The sequence below is a fragment of the Tripterygium wilfordii genome, chromosome 9, assembly GCF_013401445.1.
Source record: "Tripterygium wilfordii isolate XIE 37 chromosome 9, ASM1340144v1, whole genome shotgun sequence".
NCBI classification, from domain to species: Eukaryota; Viridiplantae; Streptophyta; class Magnoliopsida; order Celastrales; family Celastraceae; genus Tripterygium; species Tripterygium wilfordii.
In genome coordinates, this window is record NC_052240.1 from 10,231,285 (window position 1) to 10,252,923 (window position 21,639).

The 21,639-nt window shown below is 39.3% G+C and overlaps 1 protein-coding gene across 1 annotated transcript; it reads left to right on the forward strand.

Annotated features, from left to right (window-relative positions):
• The first annotated feature begins 6,449 nt into the window (after positions 1 to 6,449).
• Positions 6,450 to 10,006, forward strand: LOC120006011. Its single transcript, XM_038855889.1, has 5 exons — positions 6,450 to 7,458; positions 7,714 to 8,603; positions 8,697 to 8,891; positions 8,940 to 9,089; positions 9,245 to 10,006. The coding sequence occupies exons 1-5, from the start codon at positions 6,450 to 6,452 to the stop codon at positions 10,004 to 10,006; spliced, it is 3,006 nt and encodes a 1,001-aa protein (XP_038711817.1).
• The last annotated feature ends 11,633 nt before the right edge of the window (positions 10,007 to 21,639 follow it).

Here is a 21,639-nt window from a genome sequence, read left to right on the forward strand (position 1 = left end):
TGGGTGGAAGATTCTTCCGTCATTAACTCCCAAATCCCTACAGGTGGGATTTTCAAGGTCCAGACCTCCATCACAGCTGGGGCGGTGTTATCGATGAATTATGCAATGAAGTCTGCCAGCACATGTGCCTTGATTGCCGTTCTAGGGATAAAATGAATATCATACTGTCCCAATTCTATCTCCCTTTTGGCAATTCGTCCTAACAAATATGCCTTTGTCAAAACTGTTTTAAGTGGATGTGCGGTGACGACTTGGATGGAACAAGTTTCGAAATAATGGTTCAGTTTTCGTGGGGCGATCACTGGGGCGTACAACAACTTCTCCAAGGGAGTGTATCCAAGGGAGTGTCTCTTGGAATGAGTTTGAACTCACCACAAAAGCACATTTGTCTACGTTCCACCCAACTTTGTATTCTTTCAATATATCAAACACCTCCTGCAAGTTAGAGAGATGGTATTATTCATTGTGATTTTGCGCCACCATATCTCAATATACACATCTACCATTTTTTCGATCAGGTTATTGAACATCTTCGTCATCAAACACTAGTAGGTTACTAATGTTTTTCAATCCAAATGGCATTACCTTGTAGCAATAAGTACCTCTAGGCATTATAAACAATGTCTTCTCGTGATTCCATTATTCTTTGTCTTCCTCCAAGGACATGTTGTTGTGGCCTTAGACCGTCTTGCATCCATCATGTTTTACTATGAATTTTCATAACAAAGTTATTGCATAAATACTTTTATTTGCATCAAATTCTTTTAATGCATTAAAGAGGAAAATTCTAAATTTATTCAAACCCAATATCTTACATATTTTACACCCTCGTGAAGTTCAATGGATGAGGGGTTCAGGAGTGATGTCGGGGCTTCGGCCTGGACATTGTGCGACTCCTAAGAGGATCCCGAGTCTATTGGACCGCAAGATGGTATTTTAGAAAAATTGTATTGTAAATTGTTTTGGGTACAACCTAGTTGTACTATTGTTGTTAAAGTAAATTCTTGTAATGATATAAAAATTATATCATTGGTAAATGTTTTGAACTATATTGTAAATGTGGCATATATTGAGCCAAGCTTTGTGGGCAATTGTTGGTTGTGTTGTTGTATCACATTGTTCGGGGTGGGGTGTACAACCCACCACCAGTTTAGGTGTCTGGATATCCTTGTTGTTTGGGAGTACACTTTCTTTAAATGGATCCTCCCTTGTGTGTGATTGTGACCTAACGTGTACATGTATGCACTTGGTCAATGAGTGCTTCGACTTTCGGTGTGCCTCAATTGTTGCACTTGTTGTTTTAAATATATACAAGATTCTAAATGTATATATATATGTTGTCCCCCGCATTCATTGATGCATATTGGATATTGTACCTTGTAACCATTCATCCATATGTCTTGTTGTTGTGTGTCATGTTTATATTATCTTGGCACTTTGAGCGCTGTAAATCTTTATAGGGGCCTGAATCTAGTACGATTTTTTCTGGTATTGTATTTCTATACCTCGTTGCTTATCGTTCTATTTTTATTTCCCTACTGGGCCTTTCGCTCTTGCCTTTCCTTTCTTTCTTTTCCTTTCCCCCCTCAAGTTAGGAAAATGTTCAGGATCGGCTGTCGGAGGCGTGACAGTGCGGAGCCCATGTTTACTAGATTTCTTTTCCTTAACTTTATTTAGGATTGTTAGATGTTTTAAATTGTTGAACTTTATGTATGACTCAGTCACCTTTGACTTGAATTGTTGTTTTGTTTCCGCTGCAATATTGACTATTGAGGTCTAGCATTATGATTAAGTGGGTTATTTTGTTGCTTCTACTTGATGTGGACCGTTGAGGTCTTAATTGCTATGGTAGTATTGAATTATGTTTCTGGAGGCTTAATGTCATTGGAGTCCTCTTTAGGACAATTGTTATTGTTGTGCAGGTTGGCGTCATTGTTCTATAATGTTGCGCCATGTCTGTTGAATTTGTATGTGTGTTTTTCCTATCTCATGACCCCACCGAAACAGGGCGTGACATTCTCATACTATATTCTCTGCCTGTTTGGCAGAGTGGAAGTGGAAGCGGATCCGCTTCCCACTTTCGCTATGCCAAACAGCACAGCGGAACCAGCGGATCCTATGGTTCCTGACCAGCGGCCGCTGGCGCAAAAGGAGCTTCTTTTGCCATCGAGAATTCCGCTACAACTTTTTGTTTTGTTTTATTTTTTAAAGTGTGGGTCCCACACTTTTATATAAGATATTATCATTTAATGATTTAAATATAATTATATTTTAATAAAAAAATATAAATTAATTATAATTATGTATTTATAATTATTATAAGAATAAATTTAATATTGAAATAAAATAATTAAAATTTAAAAATACAAATAAAATATTTATACTTTAAGACTTTTAATTTTAATACATAATGATAAATTAAAAAATACAATAAATATAAGTTTAATTAATTTGATTAATTAAAAAAATACTTAAAATTAATTTTAATAAGAATTATATTTATTAGATTAATTTTAATATAAAAATAAAATTAATATTATAATACTTTATTTCAACGGTTTTTCCGCTAGCGTCAGTTTTTAGTTCACCAAACACCTCGCAGCATATTTTTCACAGTATTTCCGTTAGCATTAAAATCCAGCTTTCCGTTCTGCCAAATAAAGCCTCTGATTTGTAAAAGCTCTTATATTTACCATCTCTCATCCATACCCATGAGCCATATACTATACTTGAGAGTTCCTATCTCCTAAACACTCTTTCTAAATTTGTTTGAGAGGAACCTTGTACTTAAACGTGTAACCTTTATAAGTTTGTGACAGTTTTGTGGTTTGTCTTTAAAACCGCGTGTGTAAAAGTTCGAAGGGTGAACTTGTGAAAACCTCTGAGTTTCGATGGTGAACTCCGAAACATCACCGTTTTCATAGTAGATTGAACTCCTAAGCAAAGGTGCTTAGGGAGTGGATGTAGGAGGACTTGGTGAAGTCGTCGGACCACTATAAATCACTGTTTGCATCTTTCTTCCCATTACTTTTATAGCTTTCCTTATTGCTTTGATTATTTGATTTTTAATCTGCTCTAATCTATCTAGACTATACATGATTGATATTATTGTTCAACATCTTGATCTCTGTTCATATATATTGATTGCATGTTATGTACTGACTTCGAATATTATACTCTTCATTCACTACCAGAATATTATGTACATAGTGTTTGATTCTTTATATTGTCGAGCTTTGAACTTGTATATTATTTACTTTGTGGTCTATGTAGTTTAGTATATTTGCACTACTAGTGTCTCCGTAAACTTACTAGAATTCATATTTGAAATTTTTTTAAGGTATATCATTAGAGACCAAACTGCGTTTGTGTTGTGTTCATGTGACGATTTTGTTAAAGAGGATTCCAAGTAGCAGGGCCGTCTCTAGCATTTTGGAGACCCTAGATAAGTTAAGAAAATGAGGCCTCCATCCCCGAAAATAATTTTTTTATAAATCTGAAATCCAGCATATCTAATAAATCCAAAATGCAATATAATTAGTTCTTGAATACACATAAATTATCACCAATATCCAATAAATTAAGCAACTCAAACTTATAAATTTATTACATCAAATAAAACCAAATAATGCTAAACCAAATAACTTATGGGGAGGGGCCTCACTTGTACGGTTCGGATTTGATTTGTTACACGGCAATCAAAGTTCTAGGTTAATGAATTACACTTTTTAATTTTTATATATGTGATAGCGAGTGATTTTGTGTTTGGGCTAATGAGTTTGTTTTCTTAAATAGCAATATATTAAGATATTTTTTCTTATATCAATTGATAAGTACACTGTACTGTCTGTACACACCTAAAAAACTATACAACTTAATAAAACTTGAGGCCCCTCCCCATGAGAGGCCCTAGGCAACTGTCTGTCTGGCCTCCCCAAGGAGCCGACTATGCCAAGTAGGATTTTGGGGACACAATTCACCCCTCTTTTATGTGGCCTAGGTCCTTCAGTATGTAGACAATAAAAAATTCAAGGATGGTTGTCGATGTATGTCCCTAAAAATTAGTGGAAAGATAACTTTTGGTTACTGAAATATATGATCAGGTTTAACTCGGTCACTCATTTTTCAAATGTTTCAATTTGGGTATCCAAATTTCTAAATTGTTTCAAACAGGTCACACGGGCAATCTTTAGCTATTTCAATAAGTTAAACTTGTGATATGGAATACAAAAGTCAAATTCAACTTATTTTTACTTATGTGGGTTGACAAATTGATGACTTGGATATTAAGAAAATAAACATAAAAAAATAATATTCAAAAAACCCAAATTGCTCTCTAGCAGCCGGACGCAACCCCACGGCCAAACTGTTGGGATTAAAAATTCTACACTGATATGACACTTGTATGATAAATTAAACTTCACTTGAAATAGTCTTGAGGTAAGCTTCTGGTAAGCTTTAGAGGTTACCAGATCTGGATCTACAGTTTTTGTTTTGCTTGAACTCTATTTCTGTATTGATTTGCAATACGTTTTTATTCAGATAAAATTGATCTGGATATTATCTAATACAGAAGATGTGATATGAGCAAAGTATTGAAGTTGATATGGACTCTTTGTGGATTAGTTGAAGTTGATATGAACTCCTTGTTTGTTAGTTGTTAGATAAGAACTAATGTCTATTGATTGGATATATATGTGTTGGTTTTTATCTTAATCATGTGTAGCAATTATCTTCAAGATAAACACCTGATCAACATATGAGATTATCAGAAGTGGTTCATGGTGTCTATATAAAGCACATCAACATGGAATGAAGATCATCGAAGCTTTGAGAGAGAAAAACCTTGAGAGAGATAATTTGTGCTTCGAGTGTGTTTTGTTTTTTTTGTTTTTCCACTCTCCTAGATGTTCTGATGAGTGATTCATGTTTGTATTCATTGTGAGAGAGTGTGAGTTTCGTGTTTGAGTGCTGCTCTGTTGATTTCTCTGACTGATCCATAAGAGGAAGAAGAAGAGAAAGACTGCATTGTTTCGAAGTAACCTACACAGGCAACCTCAGAAGTTACCTGGATCGTTCTTGAGTACAAAGCCTCTTGGAGGCGCCAAGAGCAATTGCAAATCATCATTGGTGTGTTGATTTGGGGTTAAAGCATACGCTGAGTCAAGTTGTATGATCGAGTTGTAGGTAATGATAGATTGTAAGCTTTTCTTCACATAGTGGATTGCTTTGACAGGATGGTCGCTCATAGACCCGAGGTTTTTTCCCAGTCACGGTTTCCTCATTAAAATTGTGGTGTTCTTATATATTTATTTTCCGCATTGATTTCATATTACGTTGACTAACAATCTTGGGAAAAGAATATTGTATTCTCAATTGGTATCGAAGCAGGATCAACGATGGAATCTAGATCAACAAATCAGGTACCACAGTTTGATGGATCAAACTACTCATATTGGAAAGCCCGCATGAGGGCATATTTGAAGTCCATTGATGAACGAGTTTGGATGTCAGTTGTGACCGGGTACAATGTACCTGAGTCCATTGATGATGATGGTAAGAAAATTCTTAAACCTTCTGAGAATTGGACTAAGACTGACCTTGAAAATGTAGGTTAGAACAGTAAGGCAATTAATGCTTTATTTTTTGGGTTGAGTATTTTTGAGTTTCGTAGAATCTCACACTGTGAGAATGCAAAAGAAGCTTGGAATATGTTGGAGGTGACACACGAAGGAACCAATACAGTTAAAAGGTCAAAGCTCAACTTACCGCTATGTTCGAAAATTTAAGGATGGATGAGAATGAGGCATTTGACGACTTCTATGCAAAGTTGAGCGATATTGTCAATACATCATTTACTCTAGGAGAACCTATTGAATCAAGCAAAGTGGTAAGGAAGATTCTCAGATCTCTACCTGAAAGATTCACAATGAAGGTGGCAACATTTGAAGAAAGCAAAGACATTGATAAAATAAAGGTAGAAGAATTAGTTGGCTCACTATAAACTTTTGAGGCAAGTTTTCTAAAACCTAAAAAATCAAAAGGTGTTGCTTATCTCTCTACTAATGATTCTAATGATACTGGTAATGAATTATTGCTATTAACAAAGAGTTTTAAGAAAGTCATGAAGAACAGGAACTCCAAGGATTTCAAGAAGGAAGAATCTTCATCGTCCAAAGCTGAAAAGAAAAGTAAAGATCCAAAGTCTTCGCAATGCTTTGAGTGTAAAGGATTTGAACATTTTGCTCAAGAGTATGCAAATCGGAAAAAGAAGCCGAAGGCTTATCAAACCACTTGGAGCGATGATACAGAAGAAGAATCTGACGCTGAATCAGAGGATGAAAAGGATACTTCAGTAGCCTTTCCAATAACCTTGAGCAACCAAAGATCCGAAACAAGCTCAGAAGAAGATGATTCGGTTGTTGATATATGTGAGCTTTAGAGTGCCTATGAAGACATGGTTGAGGAAGGTATCAAGGCTAAAAAGGAAAGACATAGCTATTAAAGACAAGGAACTTCTAGTGCAAGAACTAACGGAAGCCAGAAAGGAAATCAAAGAGTTGAAAGAAGAAATAGCTGAGCTGGAAGCTTTGAAGAAACTTGATGTAACCTCTGATATAGCCTACTTTACAGAGGCCAAAGTAAAAAGAAAAAACATGCTGAAAAAGGTTTGTTCTAATGTTAATAAATTTGAATCTGGTTCTAATCATTTGCATAACATACTTGATATGCAAAGGACGAGTAAGGAGACGTTTGGACTTGGATACGAAATAGGTGAAAGTTCACAAATGGGTGCACAAAACAAAACCCCAAAATTTGTGAAGTTTGTTTCTTCCACCTTTAGGACTTTGGAGCAGGAAAATCACAAGTGCAATATGCCAAACGTGGTGAATGCTAAAAATGGGAGAGCACCTCCTCCGTTAAGGTATGAAAATTCTTATTGGTTTGGCCACACGGCTCAACCATTCCATCCTCAATCTTTCTACAGGAGGCAAATTTCACAAAGGTTTGACCAAGGTAGGTTTATTCCCATTTGTCATTATTGTGGAATCAAGGGACACATTCATCCACACTGTCATAAATTGTATGAAATACCTATGTCATACACGTCTAGAAGGACTAATGATGTGCAAATGCAGAAGGAAAATTTCTTTAACAGGTTTCAACCGTTGGCTGAAGATGTAACTCAAGACAGGTTACCTGAAAGGTTACCCAGAAAGCTACCTGGAGCAAAACAGCCTACACAAGCATCTCAAGCTAATAAACAATGGGTCAAGAGTTCAGAATCAAGGTGCATGTTTGTCCAGACAGCGTTAGCTGCATTCAAAACTAATTCCTGGTACCTGGACAGTGGCTGTTCACAACACATGAGCAGTAACAAATCATTTTTCACATCTTTTGAATCTTTCGATAGTGGAAAGGTAACTTTTGGTGATGGCAGTCAAGCTGAAATAAAAGGTAAGGGCATGATAAGAGCTTCTAATGAATGCATCTTAAAAAATGTTCTGTATGTTGAATGTCTCAAAGCCAACTTAATCAGTATTAGTCATTTGTGTAATTCAAAATACTCTGCCTTGGTCACAAAGCATTTTTGCAGGATCTACAATGACAAACATATGTGAATCTTAGAGGCTAAGAGATCTTCGGACAACTGCTATACTATTCCAACTGACGCTGATTTTTCATAGAATTCTTCTATTGTTTCTACCACAGATAGGTTATGGCATGAAAGACTTGGGCACTTCAACTATCAAGACTTGAAGAAACTGTCAAATAAGGAAGTGGTACGAGGACTACCAAGGATTCGCTCAATAAAAGGTGTGTGTGGTCCATGCCAACAAGGTAAGCAAACCAAGGTACCACACAAGAAGGTAAGTAGTGTAAACTCTTCAAGACCTTTTAAAATACTTCATATGGACCTTATGGGACTTACCCAAGTTGAAAGTCTTGGAGGTAAGAAGTATATTCTTGTTGTGGTAGATGACTTTTCAAGATATTCATGGGTAAGGTTCTTGCGTGACAAAACTGAAACATTTGAAGCCTTCTATGATCTGTATCTACTATTGGAAAATGAAAAGAAATATGATGGTTTTAATTTGACTAAAATTAGGACAGATCATGGAACTAAGTTTGAAAATGCTAAATTTGATGCTTTTTACAGAAGTTTTGGAATCAAACACGAGTTCTCTGGCCCAAAGACTCCTCAGCAAAATGGTGTTGTGGAGAGGAAGAATCGGGTGCTTCAAGAAATGGAAAGAACTATGATGCACGCAAAGAATGTTGCACAAAGGTTTTGGGCTGAAGCAGTAAACACTTCATGCTATATGTCAAATCGAGTTCATATGAGATCTGGAACAAAACTCACGTGTTATGAACTCTGGGTAGGAAAGAAGCCCACGGTGAAACACTTCAAAGTATATGGAAGTAAGTGTTTTATCCTTCGAGATAGGGAAAGCATTGGTAAGTTTGACATTAGAAGTGACGAAGGTATTTTCATGGGATATTTCTTAAATAGTCGAGCTTATCGTGTTCTCAATACCAAAACCAAAACGATGATGGAATCTACAAATGTTATTATACATGATGATGTGTTTGAAAGTGATGTTGGATAGGAAAATGTATTTCAGCCGTCATATGATGAGCTAGGTACAAGTGCTGAAGAGGATTCTGAAGGTATTGATGTAACTTTATAGCAGGCTACCTCTCCACAAGCAGAACCTGTTGTAACCACTGAAGTAACCTTAGAAAAACCTACATCAATACAAGCAGTGAAGCAGTCTACCTCAAATGTTCTTGAGACTTCTAAAAGAGTAAAGAAGAACCATCCACAAGATCTTATTCTTGGAGAAATAACCGCCCCCATGAAGACAAGAAGGCAACTTCAAAATGAGGTAAGTTACTGTTGCTATGTGTCTCAATGTGAGTCCAAAAATGTTAAGGATGCCTTAAATGATGAGTCATGGGTGGATGCAATGCATGAAGAGCTAAATCAATTTACACGCAATGATGTTTGGACTTTAGTTCCTAAACCTGAAAATTCCATAATCACTGGGACAAATGGATTTTCAAGAATAAAACTGATGAACATGGTTTGATTACGAGGAATAAAGCCAGATTAGTTGCACAGGGATATACACAAGTTGAAGGGGTTGATTTTGATGAAACATTTACACCTATTGCTCGTTTAGAATCCATTCGCATTCTTTTATCTATAGCAAGCTTACTTTGTTTTAAGTTGTTTCAGATGGACGTAAAAAGTGCATTCTTGAATGGATTATTAAACGAAGAAGTATATGTTAAGCAACCTCAAGGTTTTGAGGATCCAATTCATCCATCACATGTGTATAAGCTTAATCGTGCCTTGTATCGTTTGAAACAAGTCCCTAGGGCTTGGTATGAAAGACTCACAAATTTTCTCTTGAGTACAGGATTTTCAAGAGGAACAGCTGACAAGACACTCTTTGTAAAGAAAGATCACAAACATATTTTGGTTGCTCAAATATATGTCGATGATATTGTGTTTGGATCCACTTCTGTTTCTTTGTCACAAGAGTTTGGTGAGTTAATGAAATCCGAATTTGAGATGAGTATGATGGGTGAATTAACCTATTTTCTAGGTTTTCAGGTGAAGCAATCCCAAGAAGGGATATTCATTTCTCAAACCAAGTATGCAAGTAACTTGGTGAAGAAATTCAATGTAGCTTTGAGCAAACCAGCTCAAACTCCTACGAGCCCAAGCACTAAGTTAAGCAAGGATACAATAGGAAAGTCTGTGGACCAGACTTTGTATAGAAGTATCATAGGAAGCTTACTTTACTTGACTGCAAGTAGGCCTGGCATTGCATTTAGTGTTTGTGTGTGTGCTAGGTACCAAGCCGATCCCAAGGAATCTCACCTTTCAACAGTGAAAGGGATCTTGCAGTACATCAATGGTACACTAGACTTCGGAATTTTCTATTCAAAGGATACTAATGCGTCATTGGCAGGTTACTCGGATGCTGACTAGGCAGGTTGCAATGATGATAGAAAGAGCACTTCAGGTGGATGTTTCTACTTAGGTACAAACTTGGTAGCTTGGCATAGCAAAAAGCATAATGATATCTCCTTCTCCACAGCTGAAGCAGAATACATAGCTGCTGGAAGTTGCTGTACTCAATTGCTTTAGATGAAATAAATGCTCGTTGACTACGGATTGGAACAGGAAAGTATGACCATATTTTGTGATAATATGAGTGCTATTAACATCTCTAAAAATCCTGTTCAACATTCTAGGACTAAGATATTGACATTCGTCATCATTTCATTCGAGACCTTGTTGAAAGCAATTGTGTGAAACTTGAGTACATTGCTACTGAAAATCAATTGGCCGACATTTTTACAAAACCTCTAGACACACAAAGGTTTTTGTTCCTAAGAAAAGCACTAGGGGTGATCAACATAGAATAGATTTTCCAAGTATGCTTGAGGTAACAAGTATGTGGGATATGTGATTTAATTCTTAATTGATGATTATAGCATTGATTGTTTGATGTTACCTCCGCATATGTTTATTGTTAAATGGCTAATCCGTCCATGGAATTGAAAGGATCAAGTTATTAGTCATATATTGTGTTTCATAAATCTCTTCTGGTGAAGTCTGATTAACATAATGTGTGAGAATTGACTTGATAGGTCTATTGAACAGTTCCTTGGGAAACTTGATGCAAGCAACACAAATGGAAAGGGCTAGTCAAAGGTACAAAAAAGGGGTATTTATCTTTTGAAATAAAAAGAGCTACCTAAGTGTGACTGTGAAAGCCGACATATAATCCAAGGTTTCACCTCTTGAAATAAAGGGGGTAATCTTGTAAGTTGCTTGTATGTACATAAAAGTACCAACGGATCTAGATTTGACAACCTATGAAAAGTCTATCTCTAATATTATGTATATCTTGATCTAACCATTATTGTTGAGATTCACACACAGATGCACAAGAACGAATAACATGCATCAGATTTCAAGGAAATGATGAGGGAATAGTAAGTCCATTTCATGAACATATCTTATGGTAAGGCTTTCTAATCATTGTTTATTTCATTTGATTATCAAAATCTAAAAGTTTCATTCTTGAAACCAATTTCTCTTGATTATCTATTTTATTTGAATACTTTTTATGTGTTTTTAATTCTCCGGGATAGCCTAGTTGTTGTCTAGGTGTTAAAAATTTCAAGTTGATTGGCCAACTGAGGAGTAAGCTACTGTGTAACCTCAAATGTCTACACAATTCTGGCCCAAGGACATTTCTGGAATTTTGCCAAACTGACAAGGCAGTTAAAGAGGCACTTTTTCAAAAAGGCAGGTTGCTTGGGAATGGGTGAGTTTCATTGAATAGATACATCTTTCACGGTTTCCTACAATGAGGAGTTGCGTGGGAATGGGTTTCATTGAAGAGATACAATTTTCAGTTTCCTACTCTCTCTCAAATAGCAAGTTACCGATTTGGTTTCTCTCTCCCACTCATATTTCATCTCTATCTCTCTTCCGTTCAAGTGCTAAATCCCTATTTTCTGTCGAGTTCCATGGCTAAATGAAAATGGGAGATTCTAGAGTCTTCTTCATCAGCAAAATCGAAGAGACCTCTGAAGAAGTCGAAGAAGTCAAAGAAGCCACGAGAACCACCGATGGAAAGGTTTTCCACCATTGATGCCAAAGCCTTCTTTGATGCTCACTTCGAGTCCCGTGCTTTCAGCACAGAGAGAAAATTTCTTTTCTTTGATCTGTTTCATGTCTTCGAATCTCGTTCATGGTCCCCCATTGCTAACTTAACAGGTATGGCCAGTCCTCTGTTAGTTAGGGAGTTTTACACAAATATGTCAGATAGGGAACTTGATGATGAGGAACTTGGTATAATTTCTGGTTTTGTTTAGGGTGTTACTTTCAATTTTTCAAAAGCTCAAATTTCTGAAATTTTGAACATTCCTTTTGTCCCTGATGTTGAGTTTGATGTTTTTGATCCTTCTACTGAACCATCTTTGACTGACATTCATCAATATCTATGTGAAGGAGTTTTTGAAGTAGTTCATGATAAGTTACCTCATAGGTTTCTTAGACCAAATCATAGGATTCTGAATATGTTTGTTTGTTCTACATTGTTGCCTACTGAACATCATGGTGAGTTGATCGAGAGGTATTGCCATTTGCTTCATGCCATTCTCACTGGAAAAACCATTTGTTTGCCTACCCTGATTTTCAATCAAATCATGTTTGTGAAGTCAAATAGGAATCGATCCTATAAACTGCCGTATGGGGTCATTTTGACCAAGATCTTTGAGTCTGAAGGTGTGATTATGCCACCTAATTTTCTGCCACCTAGGCCTCTAATCACTGCTAAGACCATTGTGAGAAGTCAATCTCAAATGTCTAGAGTATTTGACTCTCTTGCTACTTCAGTACCTACATCAGTTGCTCAAGAATCTGCAAAGGTTTCTACAGAGATTTTGACTCTGACAATGCAGGTTACTTCCCTAACAACACAGGTTACCTCACTCACAGAGCAGGTTACCAAGCTAAACTCTCTATTTGAGAATCTCTATGCTCAGGTTACCTCCAAGGCCGAATCTGCTATGAAAGTTGTGAATGCTACTGTTTCCTCCAGCTTACTGCACTTTCAGAATCCAAACATGTTCTTGATTCTAATTTGAACTATGTAATGGAGCGAGTGGATTTTGGAATTGAGCGTGAAGGGATTCACCATGTTGACACACGTCACAAGTTGGAATCTTTACAAAGGGAAGTTGTTGAATGTGCTGATATTCTTCATGCTTTTCAAAATAGGGGGAGACGTTGACCCTTGTGTAACCAAAAAAGGGGGAGATTTTGGGTTATTTTGCTTGAAACATTGAATTTGGTTCTTTGATTGATACATTGATGGTAGGGTTATGATTGATTGGTACTTTGTTGGTGGTTGATTGTTTTTGTTTGGAATATTGTTTACTCTGGTCTGGCATGTGGTTTCTTGCATATATGTGTCTGCAGGTTGCTTGGTTGATTGTAGACTGCAGGTTGTTCCATTAAAGGGGAGTTCACATGTTAAGGGGGAGTTTCATTCAAGTGTTTTTGGTCTGGTACGTTGTTTGTTTATGCAGGTGTTTTGGTTACTGGTGTTTTGATCACACAAGTGTCAAGGGGGAGATTGTTGGGATTAAAAATTCTACACTGATATGACACTTGTATGATAAGTTAAACTTCACTTGAAATAGTCTTGAGGTAAGCTTCTGGTAAGCTTTCGAGGTTACCAAATCTGGATCTACAATTTTTGTTTTACTTGAACTCTATCTCTGTATTGATTTGCAACACGTTTTTATTCAGATAAAATTGATCTGGATATTATCTAATACAGAAGATGTAATATGAGCAAAGTATTGAAGTTGATATGGACTCTTTGTGGATTAGTTGAAGTTGATATGAACTCCTTGTTTGTTAGTTGTTAGATAAGAACTAATGTCTATTAATTGGATATATATGTGTTGGTTTTTATCTTAATCATGTGCAGCAATTATCTTCAAGATAAACACTTGATCAACATCTGAGATTATCAGAAGTGGTTCGTGGTGTCTATATAAAGCACATCAACATGGAATGAAGATCTCCGAAGCTTTGAGAGAGAAAAACCTTGAGAGAGATAATTTGTGTTTCGAGTCTGTTTTGTTTGTTTTGTTTTTCCACTCTCCTAGATGTTCTGATGAGTGATTCATGTCTGTATTCATTGTGAGAGAGTGTGAGTTTCGTGTTTGAGTGCTGCTCTATTGATTTCTCTGACTGATCCATAAGAGGAAGAAGACGAGCAAGACTGCACTGTTTCGAAGTAACCTACACAAGCTACCTCAGAAGTTACCTGGATCATTCTTGAGTACAAAGTCTCTTAGAGGCGCCAGGAGCAATTACAAATCATCATTGGTGTGTTGATTTGGGGTTAAAGCATGCGCTGAGTCAAGTTGTATGATCGAGTCGTAGGTAACGACAGATTGAAAGCTTTTCTTCGCATAGTGGATTGCTTTGACGAGATGGTCGCTCATAGACCCGAGGTTTTTTCCCAGTCAGGGTTTCCTCGTTAAAATTGTGGTGTTCTTATTTGTTTATTTTCCGCATTGATTTCATATTACGTTGACTAAAAATCTTAGAAAAAGAATATTGTATTCTCACAAGCTTCTATTCGTATTTCTGCCGCCTGTTCGTGCCGCATTGGAGAGCACGGGTTGGAGAGACTCAGGGATTTCGAGCATCAAGTGAGGTCAATTGCTAAGTTGCGACACCAAAACTTGGCATAAAAAATAAAAAAATTACTTACATGGCACAAAAAAATAAAAAGGAGCTTATCTGGCGTTAAAAATTAAAACAAACATAAAATGTATCTGATATTCCCAAAATACCCCCATTAATGGGAGAAGGCCACGTGGCAGAGTAAGTTCCAGTGAGGACAATGTGGGTGACGTACCGAAGGGTAAACTTTGGTTCTTGATCGAAGTGTATACCTCTGCACTATCAGACCGAAGACCACACTTCGATAACCGTACTACAGAAGCATGTACGCACGAAGCTTCAACTAATGAAGAGTCCTCATAGGACGCCAATTCTAGATAGAGTCCTACTCCCCTTTGGAGAGTGATACAGATAGAATTTACCATCCGAGAAACCCTCTGGAAAACCAATGAGAGAAAGTTTGACTCCTACTACAACTCGAACACTTCAAACTCATATACAAGGGGAACCTCTGCCCTCAGGTAAGGGATCTAACTCCTGCATTCTAAAATACTTACTGAGCAAGAGGCAACGCTCGAAGCAACGAGCCATCCTCCCAAGTTTAGTACTGTACTGACTTGAGCGTCGGAGAGGTCCCCCCGAGTACACCCTCGGGGCCCTACCGAAGCTTACGTTCGCTTCTTGTGCAGGAAGGAAAGAAGAGATCACGTACCAGCAAAGGAGAAATTAGTTATTCCAGCTCAGTCTGACTTGGCTGATTTGTCTGATAGGGTAGACCTGTTTTAGACATCATCAGTTTGGCGCCGTCTGTGGGAAAGAAGTACACTTCCCTAAAGAAACTCAAAATGGTCAGATTGAGAAACAATGTCGCTTCTACTTTAGAAACAAGCCATCGAGTTGATGACCCTAATGCTCCCGACCGGAGGCAGGGTGAACACCCCCATCATGAGGAGGTAGAACACCAGGAGGATGTTGCTGACCGAACCAACCAGCATAACCAGGACGCTGGACCGCCTCAAGTACCTTGCACTCAGGAACAATTCCAACAACTTTCCCAGCAGGTGCAAATGTTGACTGAACTAATCATGAACCAACAGACACAAGTGAACCAAGAAATCCCGCACAATGAGGAGGTGCGAAGTTCACACTCAGGTAGGTCTAGAGAACCAAGCCGAAGGGTGAATCCCGATGGTACCATTGGAGAAAGTACTAGAAGGGGAACTACCTACAATGAAGATGTCGGTCGACACCTAGATGAGATGAACAAGAAGATTGCAGCACTACAAGGAGTGTCCCCAATGGAGGGAGTGTGGGACAGTACGTTGACCCCTTTAGCTCCTGAAATACTTGAAGCTGAAATGCCGCGTCACCTTATTGTTCCAAAGCTGGAGAAGTATGAAGGGTTAACTGACCCCTGTGATCATATCCAGGGTTTCAAATCAATGATGGAGTGTCGGGGGGCAAATGCCCTGATAATGTGTAAGATATTCCCATCAACCCTTTTTGGACCAGCAAGAACTTGGTTCAATCGATTACCGAGACACAATGTGACTAGTTTTGGAGATTTGTCCGCGAAACTTGCGCTTCACTTCTCCGCCGCACGAAGGACGGCAAAGACTAGTTTGGATTTGATGAATCTTGACCATGAGCATGGAGAATCACTTCGATCATTTCTTGCAAGGTTCAACAGAGCATGCTTGGAAATCCCACATGTCCAGGTAGAAGTAGCTATTTCGGCCCTGGTAAGGACAGTAAGGGATGAAGCGTATGTACGCTTATTAACGAAAAAACGCCCGAAGACTATGGGAGAACTCTACGCTAGGGGAGATAAGTTCATGCAGTCAGAGGACATGATGAAAATTTCTCAGTTCTCTTCTTCCTCGGCCCCTGCCAAAAAAGGCTCGAGCGCCCTGGGAAAGACGGAGAAAGACTTACCCCTTCCAAGCAAGAAGCAAGGAAGAGTAGAAGGAAAGAATGACAAAAAGAAGGATGATCAATCTAGTAGGAAGACTGACCAGGGTCCAGTACCTCGGTATAGTTCCTATACTCCTCTTAATAATTCATTGCATAATATCCTTCTTGAAATAAGTAACAGGGATATACTGAAGTGGCCTAAGAAAATGAGGGCCCCGGCAGAAAAGCGTACTTCAGATAAGTATTGCTTGTTCCATAGGGATCATGGTCATAACACTGAAGAATGTAGGCATCTTAAGGATGAGATTGAAGGCCTCATAAGGCGAGGCTACCTGAAGCAGTTCACTTCAGATAGAGAAGAAAAGAGAAGAAGAACCGATGGTGATGATGAGAATAACGACCGAATGAGACAAAGAAGAAGGGATAGGTCTCCTCGTCACCAAAGGGGGACTGCTGGGACAATCGGAGTTATTGTAGGAGGTCTGGCCGCAGGAGGAGAAAGCTCCTCAGCTAGAAGGGCTTATGCTCGAATAAATGAAGTAAGTAAGGAAAGAAAGAAGCCGAGAAGGGATGAAGAAAAAATTATTTTCTCAGAAAAAGATGCTGAAGGTATCCAGGATCCACATGATGATGCCCTAGTAATAGAAGCAGTCATCGCAAATTTCACAGTGAAAAAGGTTCTGGTGGATAATGGAAGTGCTGCAGATATCTTGTTCTATCACGCCTTCAAAGAGATGAAGATCTCAGAAGAAAAATTGAAGAACTTTTTGGTTCCTTTATATGGGTTCGCAGGGGAATCCATAGTTCCCAAGGGAGTCATATCCCTACCTGTTACTCTGGGAACCTATCCAAGGACGGTTATGCATATGATCGATCTTCTTGTAGTAGATGTTCAATTCCCCTACAATGCCATCATTGGCAGACCATTGCTGCACAAGGTTCGGGCGGTGGTCTCTACTTACCACCTCAAAATGAAGTTTCCAACTTCCAATGGGGTAGGAGAAGTGAGTGGGGATCAGAAGTTAGCTCGAATGATGTACTATACGGACTTGAAGGACAAGAAGAAGACCTCCATATCAGTTGGAAGCTTAGATGTTCGGGAAGAAGAGAAGATACTAAAGCCAACACCGGTTGAAGCACTTCTTCCAATAACTGTGGAGAAAGGAACTGAAAAGAAGCTATTTCTAGGGTCTCTGCTAAATAAAATGTTAGCTGAGGAGGTAACCAAGCTCCTCCTCTCTAACATAAGGAGCTTCGCATGGAGTGCGCATGAGATGCCAGGAATTAGTAGGGAAGTCATCTCCCACAGTTTGAGCATCATACCGGGGACTAAACCGGTCAAACAGAAAAAGCGTAACTTCGCCCTAGAGAGACAAGCTGCTATCAAGGAAGAAGTGGGGAAGTTACTTGAAGCCGGTTTCATCCGAGAGGTACGGTATCCAGATTGGTTGGCCAATGTGGTCATGGTAAAGAAGGCGAATTGAAAGTGGCGTATGTGCGTTGACTTCACGGATCTAAACAAAGCTTGTCCTAAGGACTGCTATCCTCTTCCTAAGATTGATCAATTAGTGGATGCAACTTCAGGCCACGAACTCCTTAGCTTCTTGGATGCTTATTCGGGGTACCACCAGATCAAGATGAACCCAAGAGATGAGGAGAGTGCCTCATTCATAACTCCAGAAGGGACATATTGCTATAAGGTTATGCCCTTCGGACTTAAGAATGCTGGTGCCACTTATCAAAGGTTGATAAACCATGTCTTTGCTGATCAGATAGGAAAATCAGTAGAAGCATACGTAGATGATATGGTAGTGAAGAGTAGAAGGGCGGAAGATCATCCTTCAGATCTTCAAAAAGTGTTTAACACTTTAGATAAGTTTCAAATGAAATTAAACCCAGACAAATGCGTTTTTGGAGTAAGCTCAGGAAAATTCCTAGGCTTCCTTGTCACTAGTAGAGGAATCGAAGCAAACCCAGAGAAGGTTGAAGCCATTCTTCAGATGGAACCTCCGAAGTCTCCGAAGGAGGTTCAGAGACTAACGGGAAGAGCTGCGGCACTTGGGAGATTCCTTGCTAGGTCGGGTGATAAGTGTAGACCCTTCTTCCAGGCCTTAAAAAAGGCCAAGGAATTTCAATGGACTGAAGAGTGTCAGAAGGCATTTGAGGGTTTAAAGGAATACCTCGGACATCCTCCCCTACTAACATGTCCAAAAGAAGGAGAGGTATTGTACTTGTACCTTGCTACGACAGATCATGCAGTAAGTGCAGTCCTTATCCGGGAAGAAGATAAAATCCAGAAGCTAGTGTATTATGTTAGTAAGGTCATGATAGATGCTGAGACTCGTTATACCGAAGCAGAGAAATTTGCTTTAGCATTGGTTACTGCGGCTCGAAAATTAAGACCCTACTTCCAAGCCCATACTGTAGTAGTTCTTACTGACCAACCATTGAAGAACATACTTCAGAAGCCAGACACATCAGGAAGATTGATAAAGTGGTCCATTGAGTTGAGTGAGTTCGACATTCAATACAAACCAAGACATGCGATTAAGGCTCAAGCCTTAGCAGATTTTGTTGTCGAATGTCATCGCCCAACCTTAGTGACACTGACCGAAGAGGACTACCCAAAATGGAACCTTTACGTTGACGGTTCTTCTAACCAAGAGGGTAGCGGAGCCGGAGTACTCCTCTTCGGTCCGGGGGGCATATGTATTGAACATGCACTTCATTTTCATTTCAAAGCGTCAAATAATGAAGCAGAATACGAAGAGGTACTAGCTGGATTGAGACTTGCTGTCGAACTTGAAGTTAAGTATTTGTTGATCAACAGTGACTCTCAGCTAGTAACTGAACAAATGAAGGGAGACTATGAGGCGAGAGGCTCAAATATGGTCAAGTACTTAGCTGCGGTCAAGAAATTACTGGCCAAGATTCCCAAGGTAGAGATCAATCGAATACCTAGGGAGGAAAATGCAAAAGCAGATGTCCTTGCTCGATTAGCTTCAGCCTGTTCAGCCAAAGGACCTACTTCGGTCAGAATTGAAGTACTTCCTCAACCAAGTATTTCGGCTAAACTAGAAGTGGCTGCGGTTGAAGCTGAACCAAGTTGGAAGGACCCAATCAGAGAATTCCTACTTGAAGGGAAACTTCCTGAAGATAGGAATGAAGCAAGGAGTCTCCGGAAAAGGGCAGCAAGATATACTCTGATTGATGGAGAATTATACAGAAGATCCTTCACACTTCCATATCTGCGATGTTTGGCGCCCAGAGAGGCCGATTACGCCTTAAGAGAAGTGCATAAAGGAATTTGTGGAAGTCACATAGGGGGAAGAACATTAAGTTATCAGGTGCTACGTTGTGGATACTACTGGCCTACAATGGTGTCAGACGCCAAAAAGCTGGTTCAAAAATGTGATAAGTGCCAAAGGCATTCCAATGTACCCCACCTTCCTCCTAGCCAGATGGTGCCTATTCAGAGTCCTTGTCCATTTGCCCAGTGGGGTATGGACATTCTTGGACCATTCCCACCAGCATCGGGTCAAAGGACATATCTGATAGTAGCCGTGGACTACTTCACTAAGTGGCTAGAAGTGGAGCCACTTGCAACTATTTCTGAGAATAAGGTAATAGACTTCATCTGGAGAACCGTTGTCTGTAGATATGAGATACCAAGAGCCCTTATTGTTGATAACGGCAGACAATTTGTCGGAGGAAAGATGAAGAAGCTATGTGAAGAGTTGGGGGTTGATCTCAGAGTCAGCTCGGTCAGTCACCCGCAAGCTAATGGGCAAGCTGAAGTGACAAACCGAGTGATCCTCCATGGTTTGAAGACAAGACTAAATAGTGCCAAAGGAAGATGGGTGGAAGAACTACCGAGTGTGTTATGGTCCTACCGAACCACAACACGGACTTCTACTGGAGAAACACCCTTCTCCCTGGCATTTGGCTCCGAAGCCGTGATACCTGTAGAAATTGGAATCCCGTCTACAAGGATCATTAACTTCAATATCCAAGAGAATAATGAAGCACTTCTGAATAATTTAGACTTGGTGGAGGAAGTTAGAGAAGAGACTCGAATCAGAACTGCAGCATACAAGCAGAGGACGGCCCGGTATTACAACCGAAGGGTCAAAGAAAGAAAGTTCAACCCAGGGGATCTTGTCTTAAGAAAGATGGAGGCCGCAGGAAAACACCCTGGGAAGCTAGGGGAGACGTGGGATGGACCTTTCAAAGTAATTGAAGCATTCAAGGAAGGAACCTACAGGATTGAAGACCCAGAAAACCCTGGGAGGAAGATGCGTCCTTGGAATGCTGATAATTTACGCAGATATTTTGTTTAGTTAAACAATAATTTTTCAATAAGTTGTTACTTGTTAATCAGCTTAATAAAACAACAGTTCAGAAGTTGTTGCATAATCTCTTCGCCTCAAAAAATAGGCCACTTCGGCCCAATCAGACCCTTCGGTCCAAATAGGCCACATCGGCCCAAAACTTAGAAGAATTTTCTAAGTCTCAAAAATAGGCCACTTCGGCCCATAGACCCTTCGGTCCAAATAGGCCACATCGGCCCAAAGCTTAGAAAAATTTTCTAAATAGGCCACTTCGGCCCAATCAGACCCTTCGGTCCAAATAGGCCACATCGGCCCAAAACTTAGAAGAATTTTCTAAGTCTCAAAAATAGGCCACTTCGGCCCAATCAGACCCTTCGGTCCAAATAGGCCACATTGGCCCAAAGCTTAGAAAAATTTTCTGAGTCTCAAAATTAGGTCGCTTCGGCCCAGATACCCTTCGGTCCAAATAGGCCACATCGGCCCAAAACTTAGAAGAATTTTCTAAGTCTCAAAAATAGGCCACTTCGGCCCATAGACCCTTCGGTCCAAATAGGCCACATTGGCCCAAAGCTTAGAAAAATTTTCTGAGTCTCAAAATTAGGTCGCTTCGGCCCAGATACCCCTCGGTCCAAACAGCCACTTTGGCCCAAAGAATAATAAAATTTTCAAAGTATTTAAATGTTATGTTTAAGTCTTGAAGTGGACTTCATCCGAAGCTAACACTTCAACTACAAAAATTACCCCACGCCTGAAAAGCACTTCGGTCATGTAAGGTTCTTCATTAAAAGAAGCCACTTCGGTCAAAGAACTAACGTTAAGCAATATAATACTCTTCAAGCATCCCAAAAAGAGAAATATTATTACAAAATGGTATTAAATTGTTCATACAAAAAATAAAATAAAATAAAATTTCTAAAGTTAAATGTCTTCGGTTGAAGGGGGCAGCTCGGTCTCTGAAGGTTCAGGTAGGGTAGCTTCTGGCAAGATCGGTTCAGGAGGATTTGGTGGAGGAATACCCTCTGGCATAAAGGGACGAACTTCACCAAGCTCGGCTGAGTGAATGGGAGAATCACCTTCGGTAGGGATGACATGTGGGGGATCTTCATCCGAAGTAACTACGGTAAGATCAACAGTGGAAGGATGTTCATCCCCATC